This window comes from Asparagus officinalis, chromosome 7 (assembly GCF_001876935.1).
Source record: "Asparagus officinalis chromosome 7, Aspof.V1, whole genome shotgun sequence".
Classification (NCBI taxonomy): domain Eukaryota; kingdom Viridiplantae; phylum Streptophyta; class Magnoliopsida; order Asparagales; family Asparagaceae; genus Asparagus; species Asparagus officinalis.
In genome coordinates, this window is record NC_033800.1 from 29,368,846 (window position 1) to 29,391,895 (window position 23,050).

A 23,050-nucleotide genomic window follows, 5' to 3' on the forward strand; every position below is an offset into this window, starting at 1 on the left:
TGATTGATTCTCGATGATTATTGGGTTTATGCTTATGTTTATGTTTTGGTGAACGAAAACTTGATACTTATGTTTTATTTTGAGTTGTAATAACTCTATGATTTGTGTGGAAAACTATATGGTATTGTGGAACAAATTGTGTATGGTTTGTGTGGAAAACTATGTGGTATTGAGGAACAAATTGCGTATGGTTTGTGTGGAAAACTATGTGGTATTGAGGAACAGATTATGGTTATGTTTGCTTATGATTTTATTTTGTTTTTAATGATGCTTTGTGATTGGTTTGGTCTTTAAATTTCAAATGTTTATGGTTGCGTATGGATGGATATGGTTGCTTAGCTCCTATATATGATCTTAATATGTCATTTATGCAAATTGATAGGGGGAGCTTTGGCCATATAATTGTTTATTATCTGTGCTTGAATGCAGGGGGAGCGTTGCTCCTATTTATATTTATTCTTTTTCCCTTTTTGATATTGTCAAAGGGGGAGAAAATCTACATATTGATGTTCAGTTTAATGATTGATTCATATTGATGGAATGTTATGATATGTGGTTTTTGAATTCATGTTATATATGTTTGGTTTATTCATTTTAAATGTGGTTTATCAATATGTATTTGATACCATTAAATAAATTGTTTGCCATCATCAAAAAGGGGGAGATTGTTGGCCCTATAGTTTTGATGATGATTTGCCAAACAATTTATTGCTAATATGTTTTCTAGTCTTTATTGTTTTGGTTTTTCTCCTTACAGGTAATTCAACACACGACAATCAAGAGTTAAAGATTCCAGTTCATGTGTGTGCATTCACCTAGGTATTAGAGTAGTTTGCTTACATATATTGTATGCTTATATTTAAGCTCAATATGTAAACACGACACAAATTTGACGTTTTCTATCATATAAATGATTTTTCTTCAAACCTTGTCACAATAACTGCTATTTCATGTTTATAGCTCATTCATACTTTGTATGGTATACTATACGGGGTATATCAATGTAATGGCATGACTATGATAGCTATATATCAGTCAGTATTATATTAGTATATAGGGTCATTAAATCAATTATATATACTGATAGTAGTATAGTATGATATATATATTTAGATAGTAGTATCGATAGCCAATATATATTATCATATATATACACGCGGTTTACAAGTCATTATCTCAATTTTCATGTTCGCGAAAAACATGTTTTATGAACACTTTTCATAAACAGTGAGTTTTCACAAACAAAAATTGTGTTTCCAAAATTCCTTTCAAACATGTTTTATTTTATCATTTAAACTTCCAAAGTTTTACTATTTTTGGAATTGATTTGATATTTTTTTAATGTATTTTCAAAATCAATCCAAAAACCCTGTCAATTGCCCAATGTATCAGTTTTGCGCTCGGACGTCGACGGTCGACCGCCCAGTTAAATCTTCTTTACTATAGCTTTTTTGTTGTTCGCGGTCGACCGCTGACGACCGGAACCGTGGCTCCATCCAGACACTTTCGCGGTCGACCGCCGGTCGGACCGGCCGCGGTCGACCGTGACGGTCGACCGCCAGCTTTTTAATTTGTTTTTCAGTGTTTTTGTGCTTCGCGGTCGACCGCGAGATTTCCATGGTCGATCGCCGAACTCATTATTGCTTTATCAACGGCTATATTCTGATTTAAATCTGTGGGGCTATTTTGGTCATTTCAAGTTGGTTTTGGCTGATATTTTGAGTGGGTATAAATACCCCATGCTGTTCTCTTTCAAACACCCAAGTTTTGTTTTTTTACAGTGAAGTTTTAATAAAATCTTAAGTGTGTTTAAGGAGCTGTTTAAGCTGATTCTGATCATCTGTTTTAAAAGAAGTCTGCTACAACAAGAAGAAGCTTTCACTTCAACTGAGGATCCTATCATCATCATCCTCTACTTTTCTTCTTGTTTATTGAGAAGTTTTCCTAACTCATCTGTTCATATAGCTTATAATTTTATTTTCATATCTTAGCTATATCTATTGAGTTACATATTTTCATTCACTGTTATCACACACACTGTATTGAGCTTAATATTCCGTACTATATATTGTGGGTAGTGGTGTGTGATTTAGTGAGTGTGAGCTTCATTGCGTTCTCATTTGTTGTTGAGAACAAACCATTGTATTTAACCTTTATTTGTGAGTATCACTTGTAATACACTTGTACACCGAGAGAAGTGTGAGACGAGAGACGGGGTCAAATCCAATAGGAGTGATGTCGGTTGACGAACCTAGGGAGATGTTGCATCCGAGCACTTGAGGAGGAGGACACGGGCTAGGTTCCTACACTTAGTGTGTAAAGTGTGATTGCATAGTGTTTATTATGTGAGAGTTTTCGGTAAGCTTGTAAACCGAGTGTGTAGAAGTTCCGGCTTCCAAACCGGATTGTGATAGTGGAGATCTCCTCGAGGTGAGGAGCGGGGACGTAGGTCGTGGTGACCGAACCTCGTAAACATATCGTGTGTTTGTGTTTTGCTTAACATATATTTATTTGTAGCTATTCATATCTCTCTTGCTCATATCTATCTCATATCATTCTTGCAAGAACAAATTAATCAATATAATTTTAATTAGAATTTAATCAAGATTAGATTAGCATAAGACCCTAATCACCACCCCCCCTCTAGGGTATAACATGATGATGATCAGGAGGAATGATTGTTTTAATTTAACTTTGAAAATAATGGATGTGTTGTATAAACAATATTTATTATGTGGGGATATTTTTATTTGTTTTTATTGAAATATATGTGTTATATATGCGTGAGAATGAATATATATTGCTGATTGAACAGAGTTTTTAAATTTATTATATTATTGTACAGGGTCTTTTCAATTTTCAAAATGTTTTTTTAAATATTGGTCATTTTTAGCGACGACCAATCCGTCGCTAAATAAATCTTTAGCGACGGAAAACTGACACGGAAAAAGCAAATTAAAATATAAAGATATCTTTAGCGACAGATTTTCCGTCGCTAAAGATATCTTTAGCGACAGAAAACAGACATGGAAATTTTAATTTTAGCGACGGATTGGCGGTCACTAATATAAATATGTCCGTTGCTAATATCTTTTTCCTTTTTATTTTTTTAAAATAGTACTATAGAAAAACCGTCGCTAATTTCCCGTCGCTGACATTTAACAACGGGAAGTCCGTCGCCAACAATCCTATTAGTGACCCTCAATGTACAGACAATGATTTGGTGACTGAATTCATTTTATTTCGTTGCTAAAAGTTATAGCGACGGATTTTTAGCCTTTGGCGACGGATTTGTCCGTCGCCAAAAGGTCTTTGTCCAGCTATAAGTTCCCACATAGTAGTGTTTTGAACATAATACATGAGATAAAAAGTAGATTGTTTAAATTTAAAATTCAAAATTAGATAATATGAGGACAGTTTTTTCTTATAATATAAAATTTAAAATTAAATAACTTAACCAATAATCGCTCCTTTATATACCTCTTTTTAATAGTAGTAATAAATTATAAAAAAATAACTCACTGAATAAACATGTGGATAATTTTTATTTCAGACTTGATTAGGATTACCAAATATTTTATTATTAGAATTTTCTTACTATATATAGCTTTATTTGGTGAGGATTCTCAGCGTGTGTTTGTAGACTTCTTCTTAATGAGGTTAATATCCACTGTCTAGGCTAACGAGTTGAATAATATATGATAGACAAAATACTGGACTAGAATTAACTTGATTTTTAAGCTCATTTTCTCCCCTTAACCAGGTTAAGATTAGAACACCTCTTCCCTGAATAAATCTTAACTTGGTTAAGGACTTAATCAGGTTAAAGGAGATTTTGAAGAACACACCCTTAGATGAAGATTGAATTAGGTGTCCACGTATCATTTTTGATAAGATTCGGTGTCCATGTCATGCTAAGATAAGTAAAATAACGTATATTAATTCCTTGAGATGGGAGGCTTGAATAGCAAACTACCAGTTTTTTTATACATACAAAGAATGGACATTTACTGCAGTAATGGAAATAGTGAGGATGAAATCATAAAGAGAAGTAGAGGTAAATTTTACTATTTTACTTTTAATATAATAAAAGTTATTACACTCACTCGCTTTCTCACCCTATCTTGCCCATCCATTCTTACTTTACCTCTTTATCTCATTTAAATTTAAAATATAAAATATGTTTTGTGTATTAATTCTTTACTAAATGAAAACTACAAAAATATATGCTAGAAATACTTATTGCATATAAAATATATGAAAGTATTTAAAAGAGCATAATTGAAAGTGTTAGATGTGTTTATTATGCTAAAAGTTGTATAATAATAGCTTTCATACAAACTTCCATTAATATAAATGAAAGTCGTTTTCCTTTCTCTTTAAAAAAATTACACAACTAAACTATTGCATGTCGATATTTAAAATTATGAACTCAAAATTTTGATATGAAAAATCACATTACACAATGCAAACTAGAAGTTTAAACTCCTATGTGTTTTCTGATTCACTTGCATTTACACATGCAAAAAATTCTAGTGTTTCGATGATCGAAATTTAGTAATTTATTTTTTAAAACCTTTTAAATTTACATATGCTTACAGTATTTATACTCCATGTCGTGGGCACAAATAGTGAAGTGCTCTTATCGCTAACATCAACAAGAGAGGAGAGTACAATGCCCTGGAAAGTATAATTCCAAAAAAAGTTTGCCAAATGTAAGATATGTGTACATAATAATGATGATCCTAACGCTTAGCATTTTTAAAAGCATGTTAAGGCGTTCCTAGATTCATGTTGTACGTTTCTCTTTCGACAAATTGTTATATACTTTTCTATTTTCTTTTGTTTGTATCTGAAAACCCTACATAGAATACCATGTAAAATATCCCAATTTATAGAAGAAATGATTAAACCTTATTTTTTGCCTAAATGGTTTAAAGTAAGCCTGACCATTTGGGCCCAAGGCCTGGGCCCGGCCCGATGGTTTAAAGCAAGACTGTCCATTTGGGCCCAAGGCTTGGGCCCGGCTTGGTGTCCGGACCAGACCCGTCTGGGTTAGGCGTAGCCTGGGCCCGGGCATGGCCTGGAAATCCGGGCCTAACTGGGCTCCGGGATCGGGCCGCTTCGTCAACACCCACACCGGACTCGACCCGGCCTGGCCAGCAAAAGGGCCAGCAAAAGGGTCGGGCGGGGTGGTTGGGTTCGGGCCTGGACTCGATAGGGAGGCCAACGGTCACGAATGTGACTGTTTGGCCTGGCCGGCCTCGACCCGGCCCGGTCCGAACGACCATATTTGTGATTTTGACCAAAATACCTTAAAAACGGTCAAAAAACGACCAAAATTTAATGGTATTTTGGTCATTTGGCTAGGGGCTTCCTGTATAAATAGCGCTTCGTCAACACCCACACCGGACTCGACCCGGCCTGGCCAGCAAAAGGGCCAGCAAAAGGGTCGGGCGGGGTGGTTGGGTTCGGGCCTGGACTCGATGGGGAGGCCAACGGTCACGAATGTGACTGTTTGGCCTGGCCGGCCTCGACCCGGCCCGGTCCGAACGACCATATTTGTGATTTTGACCAAAATACCTTAAAAACGGTCAAAAAACGACCAAAATTTAATGGTATTTTGGTCATTTGGCTAGGGGCTTCCTGTATAAATAGAGGGAGTTTTTGTTTATTTTTCTCATCCAAAACTCACCTACTTCTCTCTAATACTTTCTAATACCCTCTAATACTTTCTTATTCTCGCTTTTGCTCTCTAATTCTTCAATCAAATGTCTTCCTCCTCTGATTATGAAGGGCAAATCCCAACTCCCGATAATAAAATGAGTCCTAATACTCATACTACAGGAGCTACAGTTACTCCTCCTACAACTACCGATGTTGATCACGAATCCAGTGACGATGATTCTACACCTAGAGCTCCTAAAAGACCGAGATCCGATGTGTGAAACTTCTTCAAGAAAATAGAAGTCACCAGAGATCAATACAGTAGACTTCTCACCCAGAAGGCTAAGTGCGCGTTGTACAACCATATTTTCCAAGCTCATCATAAAAATGGTACTAACCACCTCAAACGCCATTTAGAAAAGCACAATAGAGGTCAGACAACACCTCAAGGTGATATCCGACAATCTTTACTTTCCCAATCCTCATCCTCCGGTAGTCTCGGTAGTTGAAACCATGAAAAAAATGGGGCAACAAGTAGCGTCTTTCGAGTCCTCATCCTCAAGGTAATATCCGATAATCTTTTCGAGTCGTCTCCGCGAGGCATCTAGTATCTAGTCGAGTGGGCTCGTGACGAGTCGTCTTCTACCAAAGAGGGCAACAAGTACCGCCTTTCGAGTCGACATGAGGGAATGTCGACTCGACAAGTCGGCTGAGTTGTCGTCTCTGCTAGTCTCTAGCCGCCAACTTGATTGGGGCACAACATGCAGTACACTTATCCTTTGCTGGACAATGGGTTACTTTTTGGTGAACGGGAACACCATAGCAGTTTACCCCTTTTACTTGGAGTCGGCTTGAGCCGGGTCCGAGTGAAATCAAATTAGCTTTTGGACGGACTTGAGTGTGTATTGAATGAGAAACTGAAAAGTCTCTTCAGAATAGACGTGACTGACGTAACCATACATTCATTTTAGCTGCCACAGCTCCGCTTTTCTTAGCAGATTATGGGTTGTTCGAGGTGAGTGGGCTACACCTCGATCTCAGAGAGGACGCTTTGGATTTTGATAATTAATCCTAGCCATTGGACAATGCTTGAATTGACCATTCAAATTTCGACGGTTTGTAAAGTCAGTTGCATATATATAGTAATAGGGCCATAAGGGTGGCAGTTATTTGTCAAGGACTTGGAGGATCGACTAGATTGCTTGGACTCGGAGCAACATAGGGCGAGGATAGTCGATGAGTGGCGCCATGGCCCCTTGAGTAAAACTGAGGTGGCCTTGGCTTGAAAGACCGGTGTCGACTATCTAGCCTCGTTGCTCCCTCTTGGCTTCTCATCCCCATGTTGGATCCGCCTCTATCCCCCCCCCCCCCGTCTCTTGCTGCCTTGACCTCCCCTCATAAAAAGAGATCCGAGGTGATTGGAGGTGGGGGGGGTTTAAATCTGGTGTTGGATATGGACGGAGTGATGATGACGGCGTCCAGTGGATGATCTGAGAAGGACCTGCCTAACTTCCTCTCATTGCCTGCTACCTGCAAAAGCCCATGCATGACTCTGCCTGCCCCCGCCGCTGAACTCCTAGCGACTCTGCTGCTTACCACTGAGGACATCCCAAGCCCGAACTCCGAATCTGGCCGAGGAGATCTAAGGCTTGTATATCTATTTTTTTTTTGTTTTTGTAAATATCGACATGCCTTGTTGTACATAAACATGGATACTGTAGCAAAGCCTGTAATAAACTTTGTTGGAATAAAGATCAATTTTGCTCTCATACTGGTGTATGCTTTCAATTATTCCTTGCTTTTGCTTTTCTAGCTTTTTGCTTTGTTCTAATAGAGAACCAAGTGCTGGTTGTAGTGAGCTGGCCACGTTGTGTCGACCCAAATGTTGAAGGGTCGAGACGACTGGCTCATCTGACGTCACTTGTAGACCAGACGTTCAAATCTTTTGTCGACGAGGACTGGCAAGTTGAAGTGCCTAAGTCTTCTTTTGTCGAAAACAACCGAACAATTGAACTCCATGCATTGGGTTTACCGATGATGGCACCAATGGCTTTTTGGCAGAATGACAACCCGGAGGTTGGGTGCTCATAACTTACGTAGATGCCTGGGGTTTGGAAAAAGGACAACCCGGAGGTTGGGTGCCCAGGACTTACGTAGACGCCTGTAGCTTGGACAACCCGGAGGTCGTGCCTAGGACTTACTATAGTCGACTAGGTCTTTTACAACCCTAATGTTGTGCCTTGGACTTGTAGAAGTCGACTAGGTATTTCGCCCTACGGAGGGCCGTACTGATGGAAAATCAGTAAAATAACAACCTAAAAATTGGGTGCCCAGGACTTACGTAGACACCTGAGGCTTGGGCAACCCTGAGGTTATGCCTAGGACTTACTGAAGTCGACTAGGTCTTTTACAACCCTAAGGCTATGTCTAGGACTTGCAGAAGTCGACTAGGTGTTTCGCCCTACGAAGGGCAGCCCTGATGGCAAATCAGTTAAATGACAACCCAAAGGTTGAGTGCCTAGGACTTATGTGGACGCATGGGGCTTCAATATAGCCATGATGATCGTAAGGTGATTGTGGGAGTCGACCATATGGTGAGTGTCTTGGGTTTATTCCTAATAAGGCACAAAGGGCTTAGGATTCCTGCATAGATTGGGCACTACGGGAGTACAATACAGGAATCGAGTCAGTTTCAATAATAATTTCATTAATACTAAATGAAATTTACAAGATTATTGAAAGTAACATAGCAAAATTATTGAAAATAACACCGTAGGTGCTCGATATTCCAGGGATGTTGGGGGACTCTTCCGCCTAGGGCCTTTAGCCAATAGGTGCATGCTCGCAGCTCTTCTAGGATAGTGTATGGGCCTTCCCAGTTGGGAGTTAGCTTGCCTCTCCGAGTGTCTTTGTTGAAAGAAGCTATACGGAGGACGAGGTCGCCAACATTGAATCTCCTTGGTCGGATCTTGTTGTTGTAGTAGCGGGTGATCCGTTGCTGATTGGTGACCTGGGTCCGGAGCGCCTTCTCTCGGGTTTTGTCTAGGAGATCAAGGCCGACTTGAAGCCCTTCTAAGTTTATGTCCTCGTTGAAGTGTTGTAGTTGAATGGTCGGCATGCCTACTTTGACGAGAGTGTCTGCTTCGACGCCATAAGCTAGCTTGAATGAAGTCTCCCCGATCGAGTTCTTGTGGGTCGTGCAATATGACCAGATGATACTAGGCAACTCTTCAACTAGTTCCCTACTATGGTGTCCACCTTCTTCTTTAATGCTTGCAGGATGCATTTGTTGGTGGCATCTACAAGTCCATTGGACTTAGGGTGGGTGGCGAAGGAGAACTTGAGGTGAATGTCGTATTCCTTGCAAAAGTTACGGAAGCCTCCGCTGTCGAATTGGGTGTTGTTGTTAGTCACAAAGGATTGGGGCACGCCAAAACAGCAGATAATGAATTTCCACACAAAACTCATGACGTTACTCTCACTAATCTTAGCCACTGGTTCGGCTTCGATCCATTTGGTGAAGTAGTCAATCGCTATAATGAGAAACTTCCTTTACCCTGAAGCTTGGGGGAGAGGACCTAGCAGATATAATCCCCATTGAGCAAATGGTGTAAGGCTCAAAATGGAAGTTAGCTCGGTTGCAATTGTTCAAGGGATGGACGAAAAGAGCTGACACTTTTGGCAATGAGAGACGAGTCGCCTTGACTCAACTAAGATAGTTGGCCCATAGTATCCTTAGCGAATGACTTTCTGCATGAGGGTTCGGGCCCCTAGATGATTTCCACATGCGCTCTCATGAATCTCCCTGAGCACATAATTGGCTTTTGGTGGCCGAAGGCACCATAGATAGGGTCTTATACCATTGCTGGAGTAAGACATCTGATGGAGCTATTCGTCGATCATGAGATAACGGAGAGAATTCCTCTGCAGACACCTAGCTTCGGCTGGATCTTCAGGGGAGGGGGGTTGAATAGGGTAATAAAACAATAAATGAAATTCAATGCAACACAAGACACAAATTAAATGCTATGGCAATAAATAAAGAGGAAAGTTAGAGAATAGTTACACGACGATATGTTCACGAGGTTCGGTCCTCCGACCTACGTCCCCGACCACCTCTCCCGATGGTAACTTCACCATCACACCCGGTTTGAAAACTAGAACTTCTTCATAACAATCTCCCCACGAGATCTTACAATCCTCAAAAATGATCTCCTCGAGATCAATCTCACCACACAATCACAAGATGAAATAAAAAAAATCTCTCACAACAATCTTATGACAAGGATCAAGAGATAAACAAATCAAGCTTAGGGGTTTGTGAGATGTGAAATTGAGAAACCAAAAACTTAAAAACAATTGAGAATGAAAGTTTGAGCTCAAGAATACTTTAGAAACAAAACTTAGGAATTTTTCTTTGCTTGCTTGGTTACTAAAGCGAAGAGGGTCAAGGGGTATATATAGAAGCCCCAAACAATAGCCAAAATCTCAAACAAATCACAAAATCCTGGATTTTCAGCTCAAACAAAAACTAGCCGTTAATAGTACCATCAGTCGATGGATAATGTTCATCAGTCGACTGATGAGCTGACTGTTATAGACTGCTCATTTGTTATCGGTCGACTGATAGGGCAAATCCGCAAGCGCACGGACTCGTTGTAGCTATCAAGGTCGATCCCACAAGGACTAGGGGTTATCTACCAAGTTTCACGTTTTTAACTAGCTAAATCAATGAGTAAATTAGAAGAGATTTAATAAAAGAAATAAAATAAACAACTAATCGGATGGAATTCAATATAATGAAGGACTAGGATTGGGTTATCACCACAACTTAGGTGTTCAATGATGAATTATTTCAATTCTTGGTGTCGGTTTAAACTAGAAAGGGTGAATTAGCCTAAATTAATCTAAAGCCTCTTTCAAGGTCTAAAGATCGTGCCTAATCAATCTCAATTAACCTACTTTCGTGGAATCAAGATTAAATTAAACTCATTAAGCTTTATGCTAATCCAAATCAAATCCCCAAGGAATCTAGCCTACTTTCGTGGTTCGAGCTCCCTGCTTAATTTCTAGAGATCCGGTATTAATATTTACCTTTCAGTCCTTCAATTAATTACCTATGATTGCTAATACGGTGATCAAGCGAATCAACAAAATTAAAATACTAGAAATCAAGTTTAAAGATCTAAACTTTCACCAAGAACATATATTAATTCATCATCAATCACCAAAAAGTCGGGTTCTTTCTCAACCCTAGACAAGAAATCTACTCACACATGATTGGAATAAGAGAAGACATCAAATAATTATGCAAATCAATCATAAAAAGAAATAAATCAAAGAGAGGAAAGAATTAACCCGTCTTTCAATTAAAATCTTCAAAATAAGAACTTGCAATCCAATCTTCTACAAGAGATTAATGTCTTCCTTCAATACTTGAACCCTAGAATAGTTGCTAGTTGATGGCTAAAAGAACATAACAAAAGATATCCAAAACCCTAAGTCAAAACATCTATTTATATGTCCCCAAAAATCTAGAAAATAACTAATTCCCGCGCCACCGGTGTGGTCTGCACCACACCAGGGTGTGGTAGGGGCTGTTTTGCTGATTTTGTGCTTGTTTCTTTAGTTTTCGATATTTTGGCTATAACTTTTGCGTCCGACCTCGGAATGAGGTGATTCAAGTTACATTGGAATTCTGTTGAAGAGATCTACAACTTTCATCTTTTGAGTTTTCCGAATTCAAATTGCATCATGGTCAAAATTCTAGTTCTTCATACTCGTACATCCATTTTCTTCACGAACCATGCCTTCGAAATGTTGTTGTTGCTTCAAACTCTTGTAAAACTTCCAACGATCATCAAATCTTTCAATCTTAAGCCAATACCTACATACAAGAACACAAACAACAGTAGTATCCTCGATCTAAACACGAAATATGCATCAAACGCTCGTAAATCATGCTTGAAACACACTAAGATAATGCATATTTTACGTGTTTATCAACTCCCCCAAGCTTAGACTTTTGCTTGTCCTCAAGCAAATAAACAATAAAAATTAGGAAGAGTGAAAGCCAAATAGAGTAGGGATCACCCCCTCATCAATCCTTTAACCAATATCAAACATATCACAAAACAAATACTTTTTATCGGGACTTAACAAATTAATTTCCAAAACTCTCAACAAAATCACATTTCAAAATTTATTTACGATCACAAGCGTCACAAGTCAAGGATAGCCATCCTATCCAATTCTCAAGTCAAAGTAGGAAAAAGAAATTCATGTAACTAGCTTCAATCCCAAAGTACTAAAATTGAGACCTTCAGGTAGTTAAATTGGTAGACCTCACTTTAGGATAAGTGGACTCTCAATCTCTCATGTGTTGAAGGATGGGATTGTATCACTCAAAATTCTTCCGAATGGATGTATTCAATCCATAAGCTTGCATTTCATCTCAATTCTCCACCACTTCGAAAACTAATGCATGCAACAAAATCATGAGGTCTTTTATTTGGTTGTAATGGGGCTAGGGTCAAAAGGGTAAGATAGATATTTGGGATTGGTTGAAAGCCTATCACTAGTGGAGCTATGATTGCAAAAGATTATATCTCAAAGTAAGATCAATGACATCTACACAAACTCCATCATCTATTAAAGAACTTCTTCCAACTACTCCTTTTAGTATGCCATAATAAATTCTTTTGACACCCGCAATTACATACACCATAAAGATGACAACTTTATTCATCTTTTTTTTTTCTTTTTTTCTTTTTCGAAAGAATTATGAAAAGGGAAGCAAACGCCTACTTTCACACCCCCAAGCTTACACCACATTACTCACATAACTCATTGTATCATAAAATGTGCTTCACTAGCTTAGGCAATGGGTAAGGAATAAAATCGGATTTTGAAGGTTACATATGTGAGTTTAATCAACAAAAATTAGGCTCATAGGCTCAAGGGGGCTAATCAAAGGGAACAATAGTGCATGGTAGGCTATTTGGCAAATGTGGACTATAAACAAAAATATGCCTCAATCACCTTTTATGCATACAAAAGTTATATGTGGCCTTGAAGAGATTCAATGCAAGTTCTAGTATCCTACACCATTGGAGAATATCACACAAGCAAAGAAAATAATGATTGGATATGTAATGCATCTAATTTCAGGCTCAAAATCTCACGGGTTTTATTTGTCTACCAAATTTAATTTCCCTCTTGTCTCAATAGAGTAATGGTTATGACGCTAGCCACATAAATGCTAAATCCTATAAGACAAGAGAACATTCAAGTCCGATTCTCCCATATTGTTAACTTGCAATCAAAAGCATTTTAGAATCAATTGAAAGATGGTATAAGAAGTTGTCAAGTCTCAATTAATGAGCATCTATCTAGTTCAATGATCGATAAAGGTTAACGATTCATGTCATCATCAGGAGATCATTTCCCTATTTTGTTTTTTTTTTGGTTTTTTTTAGAAACAAAGTAAAAGAAGAACCAAAATAAAAGAAAAACAGGCAATTATCGACAGCAATCAATGCATAAACAACCCACACCCCCAATCTTAAGATCTACATTGTCCTCAATGTAATAAGATAGAAATGAGTGCAAGGGTGCAGCGGATGTACATACTCACTGGTCAGAACAGCAAATGCTCCGTCGGGTATTTCTTCCTCTCCTTTGATACTTTAAGCCACTAAATTGGTTGGTCGCGCATAAGATTTATTCTGAACAGTGAGCGACTCATCTTTGACCTGGCCCATGTCTCTATTGAAAGAAGACATGTGAAGGAAAAGTTCGCCAAATGTCTCTAATTATGTCCAATTTTGATGCAGATGTTTCACATATCACAAGTTTCTCAAAAGCTCCAGGATTCATAAGCAGGAGGTCGCGACTTCCAGAAATCAACCGCCAAACAAGTCCCCTCAAACAATCAGGAATCCCCTTCCTGATACACCGTTTAACAACATTAGGTTTTCTTCTGACATAATGTTTCCAATCTCTCCCACCAACACCTATCATTTTTCTCCATTTCCTAATTCTCCTTTCTTCCCTCTCATGTTCATTGATGGGTTTGCTTTTAGCTGAGCCTTCCTGAGAGTTAGTCTGATCCTGTTTAACAAATCCAAACCTGTCAACTGGTCTTAAAGGGGGAACTGGTCCTGGCTCAAACTCATCAGTAGATTTTTTTCTTTTCCATTCCACTAGTTCATATAATCTTTTTCATCTAGTATGAGGTTGGAGCGGGTCAGTCCTTTGGGGAGGGTAGAATCTGAGGTCGAAGAAGATGGAGCGGCTGTTCGAATCAGTGGTCAAAGAGGAGATGAATCGGCGGTAGGTGCTGGTTCGAAGATGGTGAAGGATGGGGTGGCTGATGACGACGAAGTATGGCGGCGGTTGGTTGCTGATCGGAGAGGTGAGCCAGCGTGGTGAGCGTTGAGGAGATGAGCAACGTGTTGGCCTTCTTATTTTGATGATGTTTAACAAACAATTTATCACTAATGTTGTTTGTTTAATATTTGTGTTTTCCTATGTATTATAGACAAACAACGTAGTTGGAGGATGGATGGAATAGAGCTTCAACGATCATATCCAAAGGAGGTTGGCGGAATGTCGGTGAAGCCTTGCAATTCAAAGTTAAAGATCAAGTTCAAGCTTCATCCGCGAGATTACCAAGTAGAGCTTATTGAAGACCAATCAAGCTTGGGTAATTTAGTTTAGGATTTATATTATGTGTGTTAAGTACTCTAAGCTCAATTATCTATACACACACATATTTGGTTTCTATGTATATATATAGTTATATATATACATGCATGGTTTTAGGTTTTCATGTTTTGGACATACTTGCAAAATACATGAGTTTTCACAAATGGAAATTCAATTTGAGAAATTCTTTTTCTAACATGTTTGTTTTCATGTTTATAAACATTTCGCAAAGTTTCATCAAGTTTGGAATTGATTTGTTATGTTTAATGGAATTTACAAAATCATGTTTTTCGTTCGTGCATGTTTGTGCATGTTTTACAAAATAGATGAGTTTTCACAAATGGGAAGTGATATTTGAAATATTCTTTCTCTGACATGTTTATCTACATGTTTAGAAACTTCCCTCAAAATTTTACTATTTTTAGAGTTGATTTACTGTGCCCAATTGATTTTACAAAATCGTATATGTTAACAGTTTTTCAGAAACTGTAAATTTGTGTTAAAATATTTATTTCTCTTAACTGGGAAAATATTTTTCAGAAATTCTTTCTCTGACATGTTATTCTACATGTCTATAACATTCCCACAAAATTTTATAATTTTTGGACTTCATTTACTATTTTAAATTGATTTTACAAAATAGCTGCGCACTGCTACAGTAACTCCGGTCGACCGGAAATGTCTCTGGACGTTTCTCAGCAAGAAATATTTTAAACAAGTTTAAAGAGTTTTAAACAAGGGTTTAAGTTTGTTTAATGTTTGTTTAGAAACTTTTAAGCAATTGGGTATTTGAGTTTGAGAATTCAATTCCACAAGAGCTTAAGGAGATCATCTATTAGAGTTTGAGCAATCAACTATTCTCCCTCCATCTCTTGTCATCTATTGAGAAGTTTTCTAAACTCAATCTAGCTTTATGTTTCATATTGTTTGATTATCATTTTATTAAGCTAGTATTCATATTGAGTTTAGTTGATTTTATTTTCTCTATGTTTATACACACAACCATTTGAGCTTATTGTATTTACATTCATAGTATAATTGGGTTGTGGGATTGTGTAACTTAGAGAGTGAGCTTATAATTCGTTCTCATTCTTTGTAGAGAACAAACACTTTGTATTGAGCCTAATTGTGAGGATTCACTTTTAATACACTTGTACACCGAGAGAAGTGTGTGGTGAGAGACGGGGTCGAATCCAAGAGGAGTGGCGTCGGTTGACGTGCCTAGGGAGAGGTTGTAACCGAGCACTTGAGGAGGAGGACACGGGCTAGGACCAGCACTTAGTGTGTGAGGTGTGATTGCATAGTGATTGTATTGTGAGGTGTAAACGTTGTTCGGGTGAACGTAGAAAACCCGGTTGTGATAGTGGAGATCTCCTCGAGGTGAGGAGCGGAGACGTAGGTCGTGGGGACCGAACTCCGTAATCATATTGTTTGTTTGTGATTGCATTGGCGCACTTACTTTTATGTTTATATCTTATATCGTCTTTGTATATTGCTTGTTGATTATATTGCCCACTATCTAGTTTAGATTGTTTACCCTTGAGCTTATATATCCTTGCACATACGTTGCCTATATCTCTTTGTTAGGATATATCTTGTTGTTCATATTACTTATCCTAGCTCATATACATTGTTGTATTTCATACTTGCTAGGATAACTTATTAATTAATTTTAATTGGCATTAAATCGGATTAGATTAGCATAAGACCCTAATCACCCCCCCTCTAGGGTCTAACAATTGGTATCAGAGCTTGGTGCTCTTTGATTTAAGGTCTAACCACCTTGAGTTAAAGATCCAAGTTATCTTATTTGTGCTAATCTAGTTATGATTACATTAGTCTTGCTTGCATATTTTCACATATATATCATGAATATGAATATATTTCGTTTAGGCTATAAATCAAATATTGCTCCTAAATTCATCAATTTTTCCTATGCACAATGGGCTTCTAGATTTAAACTATTTGTTGAATCTAGAAATATCGACTTATGGGAAGTTATTGATTGTGCTTATATTGTGCCCACTTTGGAGATATCCAAGTGGAGCAATCATGATAAGAAAATGTTTTCAATGAACAAGCTTTTGTTAGAATATTTGCTTAATGCCTTTGACTCATCATTTTCTAACAAATTTGCTCATTTTGATAGTGCTTACAATTTATGGAAATTCATAGAAGCACATCAAGGCAACTTGGAGGAAATCCGACGTAGTTTGGAGGATTGTTCTTCAAGTGAGTGTGGAGCATCATCATGCACACGGCCACTAGGCGATAGCCCTAGTGTGGTAAGCGATTCGGAATCCGATAGTGATATATCCATCAATGAACTCGCTTGTGCATATGAGAAATTATTGCATGCCTATACAAAATTACAAAATAATTTTATTGATCTTAAAAGCAAGCATGTAGAATTGAAATCCGATCATGAGAAGCTAGTGTCCAAATTTGACATCATTGAAAATGAAAATATAATGCTTAAAGAAAACAATGATATGTTAAATTTGGAAAATGAAAAATTGATCTCATCCATTTCTAGCTTAACTCATGCAAATAATGCCATGCTAGAAGTAGAATGCATTAGAAATGAATTTGATTCTTTTAAGAATAACCATACATGCTCTACTTCTATTATCAATGATGTTGTATCTAATGATGAGTTGAATCATGTGAAAAACCGCATATCTTGTTTAGATTCAACCTTAAACACATGCATTGATAATCATAACAAGCTTATGGACTTGTGTGCAAAGTCTAATGCAAACTCTTCTAAGAAACCTACACACTATGCACACATGTATAACAAAGTCTATAAATGCACTAATTGCGGTCGTAAAGGCCACCTTGCTAGATTTTGTTATAATGCACAAAAACCCATCAAGATTAATCATGTTTGTGCATCCCATCAAGCTTCATCATCACACTCACATGTACACACACGTATAGATCATCATAAACATGCCCATATGTACAAATGTGAGTTTTGTGGTCGTTTTGGTCATTTGGCCGAATATTGTTTTGATTTGAAAAGAAAATCACGTTTGCCAAATGTTTCTAGTAGACCACAAGTGTTTGAATGTGATATTTGTGGTAGATTTGGTCATTTGGCTAAGTTTTGTTATGATTTGAAAAAATGTTCAAACTTGCCAAATTTCTCAAGTAAACCACCTTTGTTTAATAAGGTTTCTCATTTGCAAAATAAATTTAAAAGACAATCTTTAGTTGCAAATGATTTTCGTGCACGCTCACTTGGTCAACACAAATCTTTTCACTCTTTTCATTGCACGAATTGCAATCGAAAGGGTCATTTGAATGAATACTGTTTTGACCGTGCTAGTGCACCATATGTGCCCAAGAAGGTTCATAACCCTAGGGCTTTGAGTTTGAATGATAGGGGTCATGTCCCTAACCAATCCGGCACCAAGAATGCTTGGGTGCCAAAATAATTTTTAAACCAAAAATTTTAGTGTTTTTATTTGTCTCTTTCTTGGTTTTGAAAAATGTATTTTAAACTTTTATGAAAACAATTCCTTTTATTGGTCAAATTCTTTTGTTTTCATAATTCCTAGCCTTGATTTTGATGAGAGGTTCGTATTTATATAACCCTCCGGATTTATTGGGTGTTTATTCCCAAATCATGTTTACCGGATGCAAGAATGGTTATATGGATTAGAACAAGCTTAAGATATTGTTGCCTCTCTTGAAATTCTTTTATCAAAGATTTTGTTTTGAATTATTACTTTGAATTCATTATATTTCACTTATATGATGATATTTATGTGTTTGTGCTTATGGATCATCTATTCGTGCCTTATAATGTATTCCATACGTGGTTTGATCAAATCCCACAAAGAAAATTTTCTTGATTGATCAAACATCGTTTTTGGATTTAAACTTTGATTTATGATTTCTTTTGGTTGATTTGTTTTCATTTGAAAACTTTTTACATGATTCTCATGTCTTCCTTCTTGTGATTTCATAAACCTTTTTTTTATACATGGTTTTTATGTTTTTGATATGAGACAATATGGTCATCTTGATATATTTATATGTGTTCTCATTATCTCTTGAATGTGAATGATTTTTATAATAGGAGCTGTTATCAATGCTTCTTTCAACCTGCAAAAAGCATCAAGACATTCATCAGTGAAATCAAAGGTAGCATCTTTAAGAAGAAGGTTAGTTAAGGGTTTTGAAATTTTTGAGAAATCTTTGATGAAACGCCGATAGAAACCGGCATGTCCCAAGAAACTTCTTACTCCCCTAACCGACGTTGGTGGAGGCAATTTTTCAATGACTTCCACTTTTGATCGATCAACCTCAATTCCACGCTCAGACACCTTGTGCCCTAAAACTATTCCATCCCTTACCATAAAGTGGCATTTCTCCCAGTTTAGGACTAAATTAACTTCTTCGCAACGCTGCAAAACTCGAGACAAGTTAGATAAACAACCATCAAAAGTAGTTCCATACACGGAGAAGTCATCCATAAACACGTCCATAATATCCTCTATAAAATCAGAGAAAATGGCCATCATACATCGTTGAAAAGTGGCGGGGGCATTGCAAAGACCAAAAGGCATGCGCCTATAAGCAAAGGTCCCATAGGGACATGTAAAAGTGGTCTTTTCCTGGTCACTATGACGGATAGGAGTTTGGAAAAATCCCGAATAGCCATCTAAATAACAAAAATATGAATGCCTAGCCAACCTTTCCAACATCTGGTCTATAAAGGGAAGTGGAAAATGATCTTTTCGGGTTGCCTTGTTCAATTTCCTATAATCAATACACATCCTCCAACCCGTAACCGTCCTAGTAGGGATAAGTTCGTTATTTGCATTCTTAACTACGGTCACACCTCCCTTTTTAGGAACCACATGAACCGGACTAACCCATTCACTATCAGAAATAGGATAGATTACCCCAGAATCTAGTAGCTTAAGCACTTCCTTTTTAACCACTTCTTTCATGTTAGGATTTAATCTACGTTGGTGTTCTATAGAGGGTTTATGATCATCTTCCAAGAGAATTCTATGCATGCAAATTGATGGATTAATTCCCTTAATGTCGTTCATGGTGTATCCTATGACCTTGCGATGCATCCTAAGTGTTCTAAGCAACTTATCAGTTTCATTTTCATTCAGACATGCATTCACAATCACAGGATAAGTAAAATCAGGGCCAAGAAATTCATACCTTAAAGAGGAAGGGAGGGGTTTTAATTCTACCTTTGGTGCATTATCCTCTTCACAAATAGAACCTTTTGGCTCTAGCATCAATCTTTCAAGCTTTGCATTTCGAAGTGGAGCAGTTGATGTTGATTCTAAAGATTGAGCATACGCAGCTACCTCGGGGTCTTCATCATTTATTGACCTGTCGTATACCAAACACTTCTCAAGTGGATCAGCTGAGTTATGGTTTGCAACTTGCTCATAGGTACACTTGTCAATGACGTCAACCCTGTAACAAATTTTATCAGTTAGAGGGAGTTTCATAGTATTGCTTAAATCAAATTCTACCGTCTCCCCTCCAATATTTAGAGAGAGCCTTCCATTTTTAACATCGATTATAGCACCTGCAGTAGCAAGGAAGGGTCTTCCTAATATAATTGGAATGTTAGAATCTTCTTCTATTTCCAAAATAACGAAATCGACCGGGATAAAGAACTTACCGACCTGGATAGGTACATCTTCAAGTATACCTACCGGATATTTTACCGATCGATCCGCCAATTAGAGTGATATCGTGGTTGGCTTCAAATCACCTATTCCAAGCTTCTTGCAGATGGACATTGGCATCAAACTTACGCTTGCACCTAAATCACACAAAGCACGGTTAATAGAGACATTACCAATAACACAAGGAATAGAAAATGAACCTGGATCCTTAAGCTTAGGAGGCAACTTGTTTTGGATGATAGCACTACACTCTTCAGTAAGGGCCACAGTCTCGTATTCTTCCAACTTCCTTTTATTGGATAGGATCTCTTTCAAGAACTTAGCATAGGAAGTCATTTGAGAAATAGCTTCAGTGAACGGGATATTGATGTGCAACTTTTTCAAAATCTCCAAAAATTTACCGAACTACTTTTCTAACTTAGCCTTAGCTAACCTTTGGGGAAAGGGTAGAGGAGGCATGTAAGGAGCGGGGGCCACATATTTTTCAACTTTTTCTTTTTCTTGCATTTGGGTCTCATTATCCACATCTATCACATTTTCATTTTTTTCTTCATGATGACCATCCACCCCATCATTTTCCTTCATCTTGGGTCCCTCATATTGTTTTCCACTTCTAAGAGTGATAGCATTCACATGACTCCTGGGATTTGTCTCGGGTTGTCCAGGTAGCATGCCTGAAGGCCTAGAGGAAGAGCTAACATTTTGCGCCAATTGAGTGATTTGTGTCTCTAACATCTTGTTATGTGTAGCTAGGGAATCCATCTTAGAGGCCAATTGTTTTACTACCTCATTCATGGTTTGTAGTTGTTGCTTAAACTCTTCATTCAATTTTGATTGAGTCATCACAAACTTCTCCATCATATTTTCCAAATTTGACTTTTGAGAAGGGAAATTGGATTGAGGAGCACGAAAACCAGGTGGACCAAAATCAGATACAGGCATGGGATTTCCAGGTGGATTTCTATAAGAAAAATTAGGATGATTCCTCCACCCCGGATTATAAGTATTGGAGAATGGGTCTCCCTTCTGATTAAAGTTATTAACATAGTTAACTTGCTCATTACCAGAAGTATCAATGGATGGGGGGTTTCCTAATTGACATTGAAGTGCAGAATGACCCACATAGCCACATATCCCACATGAAATTGAAGTAAACGCCACAGAATTAATACTCAAGCCTTCAACTTTCTTAAATAAAGCATCAACTTTAGAGGATATATGGTCTAAAGCATCTATTTCATACTTGCCTCCTTTTGATGTCTGAGGAGCACGCTCGTTCGCCCATTGATAGTGATTCTGAGCCATGTCTTCAATGAGAGTGTATGCCTCGTCTATTGTTTTGTTCATCAAAGCTCCTCCTGCAGCAGCATCAACAGTCATCCGTGTGTTGTAAGTGAGCCCGTTGTAGAAGGTGTGAACAATTAACCACTTCTCCAGTCCATGGTGAGGGCACATCCTCAATAATTCCTTGTAGCGTTCCCAAGCTTCATAAAGTGACTCTCCTTCCTTCTGTACAAAGCTTGTGATCTGGTTCCTCATCTGTGCTGTTTTACTTGGAGGAAAATACTTTGCAAGAAACGCTCTGGACAATTGATCCCAAGTGGTGATGGACCCAGCTGGCAATGAGTGCAACCAAGCCCTAGCCTTGTCCCTTAGAGAGAACGGAAATAATCTGAGTCGAATAGCATCATTGGTCACTCCATTAAGTTTCAAAGTGTCACAATACTCCAAGAAAATTGACAGGTGGAGGTTAGGGTCTTCAGTAGCACCTCCTCCAAACTGATTCTGTTGAACCATTGAGAGCAGTGATGGTTTCAGCTCAAAGTTATTAGCTTCAACATTGGGCCTTGTAATGCTTGACTGTGTGCCTTGAGAATTTGGGGTAGCTATCAAGGTCGATCCCACAAGGACTAGGGGTTATCTACCAAGTTTCACGTTTTCAACTAGCTAAATCAATGAGTAAATTAGAAGAGATTTAATAAAAGAAATAAAATAAACAACTAATCGGATGGAATTCAATATAATGAAGGACTAGGATTGTGTTATCACCACAACTTAGGTGTTCAATGATGAATTATTTCAATTCTTGGTGTCGGATTAATCTAGAAAGGGTGAATTAGCCTAAATTAATCTAAAGCCTCTTTCAAGGTCTAAAGATCGTTCCTAATCAATCTCAATTAACCTACTTTCGTGGAATCAAGATTAAATTAAACCCATTAAGCTTTATGCTAATCCAAATCAAATCCCCAAGGAATCTAGCCTACTTTCGTGGTTCGAGCTCCCTGCTTAATTTCTAGAGATCCGGTATTAATCTTCACCTTTCAGTCCTTCAATTAATTACCTATGATTGCTAATACGGTGATCAAGCGAATCAACAAAATTAAAACACTAGAAATCAAGTTAAAAGATTTAAATTTTCACCAAGAACCTATATTAATTTATCATCAATCACCAAAAAGTTGGGTTCTTTCCCAATCCTAGACAAGAAATCTACTCACACATGATTGGAATAAGAGAAGACATCAAATAATTATGCAAATCAATCATAAGAAGAAATAAATCAAAGAGAGGAAAGAATTAACCCGTCTTTCAATTGAAATCTTCAAAATAAGAACTTGCAATCCAATCTTCTACAAGAGATTAATGTCTTCCTTCAATACTTGAACCCTAGAATAGTTGCTAGTTGATGCTAAAAGAACATAACAAAAAATCTCCAAAACCCTAAGTCAAAACATCTATTTATATGTCTCCAAAAATCTGGAAAATAACTAATTCCCGCGCCACCGGTGTGGTCTGCACCACACCAGGGTGTGGTAGGGCCTGTTTTGCTGATTTTGTACTTGTTTCTTTAGTTTTTGGTATTTTGGTTATAACTTTTGCGTCCGACCTCGGAATGAGGTGATTCAAGTTGCATTGGAATCCTGTTGAAGAGATCTACAACTTTTATCTTTTGAGTTTTTCCGAATTCAAATTGCATCATGGTCAAAATTCTAGTTCTT

General features: G+C 37.7%; 1 protein-coding gene across 1 annotated transcript; it reads right to left on the bottom strand.

The window, feature by feature from the left end:
- On the bottom strand, nucleotides 20,457-21,848 carry LOC109846894. The gene has a single exon (XM_020416133.1). The coding sequence runs from the start codon at nucleotides 21,846-21,848 to the stop codon at nucleotides 20,457-20,459; it is 1,392 nt and encodes a 463-aa protein (XP_020271722.1).

Coding starts and splice junctions, on each gene's coding strand:
- LOC109846894 (XM_020416133.1), bottom strand. CDS start 21,848: ATGGTTCAACAGAATCAGTTTGGAGGAGGTGCTACTGAAGACCCTAAC.